This window comes from Rhagoletis pomonella, unplaced genomic scaffold (assembly GCF_013731165.1).
Source record: "Rhagoletis pomonella isolate Grant_MI unplaced genomic scaffold, Rhpom_1.0 Rhpom_scaffold_01445, whole genome shotgun sequence".
Lineage (NCBI taxonomy): Eukaryota > Metazoa > Arthropoda > Insecta > Diptera > Tephritidae > Rhagoletis > Rhagoletis pomonella.
Genome location: NW_023459999.1, coordinates 4784 through 14542, shown reverse-complemented (window position 1 = coordinate 14542; position 9759 = coordinate 4784). Strand labels below are relative to the sequence as shown.

The 9759-nt window shown below is 35.7% G+C and overlaps 1 protein-coding gene across 1 annotated transcript in view; it reads left to right on the top strand.

The window, feature by feature from the left end:
- Positions 1-5552, top strand: part of LOC118752383 — a 15389-nt gene extending 9837 nt beyond the window's left edge. Inside the window, exon 3 of the mRNA XM_036487269.1 lies at positions 3827-5552. Within this exon, the coding sequence (XP_036343162.1) occupies positions 3827-5208 (1382 nt within the window). The 3' untranslated portion in view covers positions 5209-5552. The remainder of the gene's footprint in view (positions 1-3826) is intronic.
- The last annotated feature ends 4207 nt before the right edge of the window (positions 5553-9759 follow it).

The window sequence follows — 9759 nt, the reverse complement described above, 5'->3', positions numbered from 1 at the left end:
ACACACACACACACACACACACACACTTGTATAATTATTTATATCGCATCGTCATGCTTTTGGGTTAATTTAAAATGCATGTTGCGTATTACAGTTATTAAATACAATATGTTGTGGCACAAAAAAGGCAAAAATAATTAAAAGAAATGTCGTGCAGTTGTCTTTGCGCTTATTTGGTAATTCATTTTTGTTTCAACTTTAGTGCCTGTGAGAATTTGTAGCAGAAGTGAAGTCTTTAAATCAAATAGGAAAAAAAAATAATAATAATTATGTAAACAGCTGATGTTAATATTTCAACGCGCGGATTTGAGTGATGTGAAAAGTATTTAAAAATTAAATGTGGGAATAATTTGCTGAGAAAAATAATGCAGAAGGCTTTTGGACAGAAATGAATAAAAAAATAATATACATATGTATATATGCAACTGCAATAGCAAACGTTGTGAATAAAGATAAAACACTCAGAAAAAAGTCAGCATAAAAACATTTCTCTCAACACATGATTTGGTAGCTTTAACTAAATAATGTAACTATAACCCAATTATGAGTTAAGAGAAATATATATAAGCTGACTTTTTCAGGGTGTCGACACAATAAGTAGATACCAGTGAGAAAATTTTATTATTTATTCGATGCTTTTTGTTGTACCACTATGCCGCACAATGTTTTGACTGCATATAAAGCGGTAGGTAGGTAGAAACAAATCACGGTGTCAGTGGATAGAAAAATTTCCCTATCTTAGAGAGGAAAGTAAAAGTCGTAAATGAAAATTTTCACAAAATTCAACACCATTCATGCTCCCCTTTGCCCAACGAATAGTAAATTTCAAAAACGTAATAAGCAAGCGTTTTTTTTTAAGTCTAATTGATGACTTAAATGTCATGAATTCTTTATGTGAAGGTAGATATTTATAATTTATTTGGTATTTTTTCCCCCTGTTTTTTGTCATAATATAGACTTTGATTAAGATTATTAGTGAAAACAATTTGAGTACCAGTTCGTCAGTGTTTGGAATTAGACGCGTGTTTTAGAGAATTTCATGTAGCTTGCGAATATATATGTAATTCAGCCTTTTCGGAATTTCTTATTTTTTCGATCTTTCTTTTGCGTAATTTCGTGAAAAGAACTTTTCGATCATCCGAAATCATCCGAAAATCTGGAGAAATAAAAATATTTACACCTACGGAATTTTCAAATACAGCCTTTGTTTTTCCGCGTGTGGTAAGCAGAAAACCAAAACTAACCAAAATTCCATGACATTTAATGACTGGGTCTCTACTTCTTGCGAGCTGTAGACGCTATAGTCTGCCAATCTTCCCCATATGCTGTGTTCAGGTTTTTCAAACAAAAGACGCAGTACAAACTAATACATTGACATCGGATGAAATTTAACATTTCCGCCCACAGCGGTTGTGGGCGTGGAATGAGCCCATTTTCGCCATATTTCATAATTCTCTTTTCTTAAGATAAGCTAGTGGGCATGCCAAATTTCAGCGAAATCGGTTCACGTTTACTATATTTTTTACCTACCTCCCTATAGTCGAAACATTGTGCGCTGTAAGCATGTAGGCTAGAGAGCCAGCATTGCCCCATATACTGTTCCGAGTACTTAAGATCCGACTGCCATAGGAATAAATATCTCAGAAACAAATAAGAGCAAAATCTCGATTTAGATTTTCTCTTAATTTCATTAAGCTTTATGCCGTAAGTCGTGTATTATACGGGTAACGGGATCGCTTATTTGCATAAACAGCCTTTATATGCATTAACTCGTGCATTCTGCTCTTTAAAATGTGCATAGGCAGCCGAAAAAATAGAGTTAATTTAGTTCATAAATATTCTGTCATGATGAAATAAGTAGACGGCGAAATCCGTCGAAAACTATCCAGTGCTGCCAAGTTTGCCCGGCAGCTTGAGGGAGGAGCTGAAATTATTTCGCCTTATCGTCGTATAAGTCCAGCTACGGAGCGGTCCCTGTTTTCAGGAACAAGGTAAAAATTTCCAAAATAACTAGAATGTCCAAGATGAATTTTCTTTAGAAAGAAATATATCTGTACATTAACGTTATAATGGCGGTGGGCGTGGTTATTGACCGATTAGTATTATTGCTGAGATCCAAGGCAAAATTCGAACCGAGTTTGGTAAGAGTTGGCAAAGCGGCTACTATTTCATCATAAATGGGTGGTGCCACGCACACTTTCCAAAAATTTCATAACGGGTATAAAATTCTGATAATTTATTCAATAAGTTGCGGACGTAAGAGCGCACACTCGTAGCTTGGCAAATACAGCATCGATGAATATGCACTTACAGGGCAATTCTGGCAACTGTCTTTCCACAGTCTTTCGAAAGAAAAAAACAACCACATATCTTCAAATGTCTTTAAAATCTTTCGAACGCCTAATTGAAATATGTGCTAACGAGGTCTTACCGTTATTCTGCCTGTCTTTTAGAGTAAGCTTTCCAAAAATAAAATGAAGATAAAAAAATATATTCTTCTTTTTAAAATAACAAACTAAATGTTAAAAGAAAATTTAATTAAAAATAAAAATTGTTTTATTTAAAAACAAAATATTTAAATAAGTGCCCAAAAGTTAAATAGTATTACAAAGAGCTTTTTATAACAATAAAATCTGAAAATTAAAAGAAATATAAATAAATAAAAAATTAAATAAGTTTCTAAAAATTACGTTAAATAAAAAAAAAAAAATGTTTCTTTATAAAACCGTAAATTTTTAAAAACCAAAAAAAAATTTAACAAAAAATTAAATTAAATTAAAACAAAAAATTTAAATTGATAGAATATATAACAATAATTAAATAATAATTGACATTTAACAAATTATTTCTCTTTTTAATAAAACAAAATCTAAACTGAATAAAAAAAAAATAAAAAATTAAAATAAAATAAACAAAAATCTAAAAATTAAATTTAATTGAAAAAGTATTTATATTTTTCTTTTTAAAACGAAAAAATCCATAAATTAAAGGAAAATTAATTTAGCAAAAAAATAATAAATTAAAGCAAAGCAAAAGTCCCTTACCGTAGGACTCGAACCTCGGGTCTCTCGGAGTGCTTTGATCACACGGCCAATCCGAGTGTTGGAGCATCGCGAACAAAATGATGTAGAAGTGGTTTCTGTCAAAAGCGTTTTCCATCATGAAAGTTGGCAAGGAAGTTTTATTTTTGTGAAGATTTTCGTGCCAAAATAAAAAAAAAATCTTAGCCAGAATTGCTCTGCCAATATCATCAATATATGTACATATGTATGTACATATAAACAGTTGCGGCGCAGTGTGTCTAACAATCGCCTAATCATATGCCACTTTCCGCACGCCATGCGGTGTTCTCATAAAACTCCACTTGCACTCGAGCATAAAATTAGAATGCTCACATTTGTTGAAGTCACATAAAATTACACAATACACAAATGGTCTGATTATGGCAACTTAACGTAACTTACGGTTCTCTCTTAAAAATTCTGTTAAATGGGTATTGCTTATAAATGAACAGCCGAAACTTAACGTAACTTAATGCCATGTCGAAATATTTTTCATTATGATTCTCTAACTTCTACGTTCCGTTAAGTTGCCAAATCAGGCTTTAACACACACCCGCTTTCAGGCCCTTAAAATTAATAGAAAAAAAAAACACAAACACACACACACAAATACTGATGGCACTGCACTTAGAGAGTACGTTGGCACTTTTATTTTAACGACTTTCCAGGCACAATTCCATGAAATGATTCCAACAAACTATTTCGTTACAAATGAAAGCGCAATACTTGATTGCCTTGTCTTGTACGTTCTTTGTTGTTTTTAGATGTTAGTGTTCGCGTTGTTTGTTCGGTTGATACCAGCTGTAGTGATGTAATGCACGAATATTTTTTTTTCACTTTTTCCACAGACCCGCCGTACAAAGACGATCCATTCATACCGCCGCGCGGTCGCAAACACAATTTGCCCGATCTGGATGCATTGCTCAATCGTTACGAGACATTTGTGCCGAATCGCGGCAAACGCGACAAAATCAAAGACCTTTTCAAGTATGACGATTTGTTCTTTCCGAATCGCGGTAAAAAGTTGAAGCCGCCAAAGGCTGCAACGTTGGCGCTTGGCGGCCAATGGCAGCGTAGCCCTGGTGACGATGAGGCGAACGAGGTGACGGGAAGCTATAGTGAGAATGAAGGCAATGCCAGCGATAGTGAGGAGAGCGTGCGGTTGTTAGACAATCAAGTTGATGGCAACGATGACAGCAACCTGACAGCGCCGCCTGTCAGAGACGCCATACGCCGCATGCAGGGCGGTCGGAAGAGACATTTGCAACCGCATGAACTTGGCTTGGCAGGGTCAGGGCGGGACGCAGGCGCTGATGATGGTGAAACGATACGAATTTTGTTTGACAAGAGCAGCGATGACAACGGCAACAATTACAGTGACACAATTGACAACAATCTAGCGGCTGTTGTTGATGGCAATGGTGATGGTGGAAAGGACGCCGCCGCCGTCGCAGCCATTGTTAACTGGCTGCAGAGCAACACAGCTATAAAAAAAGATCTATTTAATGAGAACGATCAATCAGTCACATCATTGGTGCCACAAATAGACGCGCGTGACACTTTGGCTGCCGCAATGGACGAAAGGCCTGCAACATTTTCCGCACAACAGCCGCGTGTGCGCGGCGCATTTACAGATCCACGCATGCGTCGCGTGGCGCGCACATTCGCCGCTGCGACAAGGCCCGCAGCTAATCATTGGCGTTCAATGTTGTCGATGACAAGGCAGCCTCTACAAACAATTCGACAGCAATTGCATTACGATCAACGGCGACGAGCAACAGTACAACAGCAACAACCAACGAAATCAGCGCTGCGCCTCTACGGCCGTCATTTGCGCCATGAACAACTACAAAATGAACCACGGCAGAAAAAGCAGGCGCAACGGCGCGCTGCCTGGCAGTTATCACAGCTGCCAACACCAGCGCGCGCCAGCAACAACGATTTCGATCTTTTGTTCGCGCAGCATTTACAACAATCTAACAGACCATCGATGATAGTGCAACATCCGTCATTGACATGGTGGCAACCAAAGCAATTGCAATTGCAGCAACATTTACTAGTTGGTCCAGTTGATGATGGTGTCGCAGCTAGGCGCAGCAGCTCCCCAGAGAACACAGAAACCGATTGCAGTGATTTTAGCATTTAAAGTTTAATTTTTCCGCTGTTGGCTCCCCTATTCTTGCTCATCATTTTTGGCATTTTTGTGGCGATCAAAGGTTATTGCAGAAACGATTTTACGTTAACTTAAAGTAGTGGCATGAAGTGGTAATGTATTGAAACGGATTGAAAATAAAATACAAAAACAAGTAACGAAAATGCACTCACATACCTACATCTACATACAAATGTGTGCGCCGATAGCAGCAAGTTTTGTCATTCTCCCTGACTTGTGATTTGAAGCATTTGAATAGGAACTAATTATGATATACTTTTTCAATTAGAAATTCTTAATGTATAAAATATATACGGTATGTATGTATATATAAACGATTGTGGGTCTTACTATCTATGTATTAAATATGTGTGTAAATTTTCAAATAAAATTCTTAGTGTAAGCAAATGATTGCAAAAATCAAAACAATTTCTGTTAAATAATTAATTAAATGTTAGTTAATGCGAGTCATTTTATATATTTTATATTAGTTGAATGCTATGTAAGTTCAAACGAACCTGTTTTTGATAACAATTTGGGACCGCAAATCATCATTCATCAAAGCTATTTGTTCAGCTATAAAACCTAGTAGGGTTAGTTATGCTATTTACAACTCTAGAACGGCTGCAGCGATCTTTATGATTTTTGATTTGTTCAATTTGATAATATCACGAAAAAAATGCATGAAGAAAATTCATTTTCATTACATTTTGTATGACATGGCTTTTTTGACGATTCGATGACGAGCTTTTACGATTTTAGAATTGTGTGGAAATTCGGTACGAAGTTTGAAAATCTGATGTACAATAATACATACATATGTGGTTTCAGTTATATGTGGAATGAACTATGTATGTTTTTGTTTTTAGAAAATAGCGAAAAAAATTTACTGTGAGTCACCTATGACCATACATATGAATATATTTCCAAAGTACCCATAAATTTCTTTAAAAGATATTATAATTAGATAAATAGTCTATGCATTCAATAATGTCTCGAAGTAATTTTAATCAGCTATCCATCGGAGAGTTAGCTGAAGAAGAACTAAGACAAATTTTAAGACTCGCCCCCGGGGCGCTTAGATTTTTAGTCCGGCCCTGGTAACGAAAACCACAGATTCCACAAATCAAAGACTAATTTACAAATATCTAAAAAGCATCTACATTGTAATGCATCTTACAGTTGATTTGAGGAATATGTAGATATGTGGCTCTCTTTAACATTCAACTCATTTGAGTTACCTAGAAGCTTATAACCCTTCTTTATAACTACCTTAAAGCTTCAGGCAAAAATTAAAAAAAAAATACGCCAACAAAAATCAATTTATTTTCAAGTTCTTTTCGCGCTTATTAACGCTCCGCTTCATCTAAAATTTGAGTTTGCGAGTAATGAAATTAAAAGATTAGTTGTAATTATGGTTTTATTGCCTTCCTATGCGGTCTTATGCGGTCATCGTCAATACTAATGATAAAATCATTCAACAACAACTGGCAGGCAATGAAGCATACAAAATCCAATAATAACTGCCAAATAAAATCAAATAAAACTTCAACCTGACATTGACATTGACCAACTGGCTGTGGTCATCATCGTTTGCGCGGAGCTAACAACACTTTAGTTGAATGCTACAAAATATATTAACGATAATCGCACGGCAATGGAATACTTAAAAAACGCGCAAACAAAAACCAACTACATACAGTTGTAACAGCATCTTGAGAGTTAAAAAAAAAAAACAACAATAACTGTTACTACCACTTTTGAATTGTTTGGTTTGCATTACACGAAGTAAATATGTATGAATGTATGAAAAGTGAAGTCAAGTTGTCCGTTGGCTATCGATCATCAGCAGCAAGAAGAGTTTTCAAAGAGCCAAAACAAAAGTATGTAAGTGAAGAGCTTCAACAGAAAACAAAAAAAAAAATATTAAAAAAAAAAAAATAAGAAAATTACCATCGAAGGTCATTTTACTTGAAGCGTTTCACTATTTATAGGAAAAAATGTGAAAAAGGTAAGCAGAAGATGTCGAATTGTTGCCGTTATTGGTGTACGCACAACGCGTAATGATCGCTAATGACGGACGCGCATAGCAGCAGCACACAACGTGCGCGTCTTGTGTGTCGTTGCAACAAAAGGTAGTTAATAAAAGTATGTAGCAATAATCACATGAATAACGACAACATTAGCAACAGCAACAAAAGTAGCCAAGTCAAGATAATGCACATTTGGTTATTTTCTTGCTCGTATGATGCTTACATACATACATACATATGTGGGGCTATTTTTGTTTTTGTTTTTTTTTTGTTTTTTGTTTTTCAGTGAAGACGCTTCAGTTGCTGTTGTACTGTCTGAGGTCATTGTAGTTTAAATGATGCTTGAAGTTGTTAAACCTGAAACTTATCATAATTTGTTGTAAACGAGAGCAAAAGCAGTACGATGCATAGGAAGGAAGAGGGTTGGAAGTTTTAAAAAGAGGTAGTAGCATCCGCAGTGCCACTTGAGAAGGTATTGACTTCTCGGCTACTTCATCGAATAAACGCTCTAGCTTGTGACGAACTTAATGGTTTTTTTCTTCGCTTTTATTTTTAATTTCGTATGAAGTAAGCAAAACAATGATTTATTGAATGAACATTTTTTTGACCTTCAAATTGCAATCAGTGTGGTGTGTAAATTTGACGCAAATTAAGCAGAAGTGCAAGACAATGATATGGTAAGCACATACATACAAATGTATGGATGTTCAAAGCTTATTATGCAGGTAAATGTGCACTAATCCTTACTACCTTAGGTGCGAATAAAAAAAATTCGTCGTACATCCTTGAGCCACAAGGTTTCTTTTTTGCAAAGCAATTTCGAAAATATATTTCATTTGGTGGAAAGGCATAGGCCCTTTTACATTTTTCGGCGAAACATACTGTAGGCAACCGGTTTTTAACCGACTTCAAAAAACGGAGAAGGTTATCAATTCGTCGGATTATCCTACTGAGATCCCAAAAGTCTAAATCAGAATAGTTTTGGCCCAGTTATTCAAGTTTTTCGTAATTTTTGAATAAAGTAAAAAAAGGGCATCAAAAATCCTATTATTACGATTTTTAAATATTATTATGCAGATTTTTTAAGCTTAATCTGTTTTGTCATCTGATGGTTTTTTTTGTTCAAAAAGTTCTTTAAGAAACTCTCTTTATACTTTGGCAGACATCTTATAATATAATAAGTTTTATAAATAAACCGATTTTCCATACAAATACGAGGTTTACGTGTCTACGAGGCATTTACGCGTTTATATGAATGCCCTATAGTTTATAACGGATGATGTTAGAATTATAAAATCAAAACTTTTCAAGATTAATTCTATGGGTCCAGGAAAATTTATTTTATAATTTTAAGTACATACTTTTGTATATCATTTTAAATGTGGTATATTTAAAAGTATTTTTCCTGCTTTTTAGTCTTGTCTCTAAAGGGTGGCCCATATAGCGTTTTTTCAACCACATGTTTTTTTGACAGTGACAACTCTTTCCCGCTGGAAATCTTGATAGGTAGTCAGGAGCATATCTTTTCGAAATGAATCGCTTTTCGCTTGAATAACGTTGGGAATGATGCAAATTTAATTCCTACACTGAGAAAAATTCAACCAAAAATTGGTTAATACTTTCAAATTCATACTTGAAAAGGAATAAAAGTGGGTTTTTGTTAATGTTAATAATGCCTTGGTTGATATTTTCAAAACAATGACTTGGTAATATTAACCACACGAATGTTTACATTAACCAAGCATTTGGTTGTCGATTTTTTCGTTTGAATACGCTTATGTTGTGCACTTCACACTGTGCTTCCCGGATGGTTTTTCATAATTCGGAGATACAAAACAAACATTTTTATTATTTTAACATGTTGCCTCTGACGGAATTTGGACCCGCCTCTTCTGAAAGTTAGCAAAACAACAGCAAGCATCTTTGCACCGTCTGCCACAGTCGGACATACCATGAATAAACCAAATAATAACTTGGTTGTAAAAGCCATTGTCCTTTTGGCTCAGTGTAAGCCAAAATTGTGTAGGCCAAACAGCGCGTTTATAAAAAAAAAGTTTTGACCGAAATTGGGCACCGACCACGCCTGCTGTACGGAAATTTGTGCAGTAAGTTCTTGAGACTGGCATGCTAGGGGGCAACATTGACGGTTCTCGTCGTCGTACAGTGTGGTGCGGATTTTGTAGCGGTGGCATCATTGACCCCTTTTTTAATGTAAATCTAGCTGGAGACGCGATTTTGGTCAACGTTGAGCGCTACAGAGGCATGATAAAGGATTTTATGTGACCGCAAACAGAAGACATGGACATGGACAAACGCATTTTTGCACGTCAAGGTCGGTTGTCGCGCTACGTCTTTGCGATGTCAATTGGCCATCTCAGTGTTTGCGATTCGACGCCGTTCGACTCTTTTTTGTAGGGTGGTGGTAAGGATAGATGTTATGCGAACAATCTATTAAAGATTCAGGCCCTTAAGGCCAATATCGAGCAAGCCATTTGTTAAAAGGAGCCAGAAA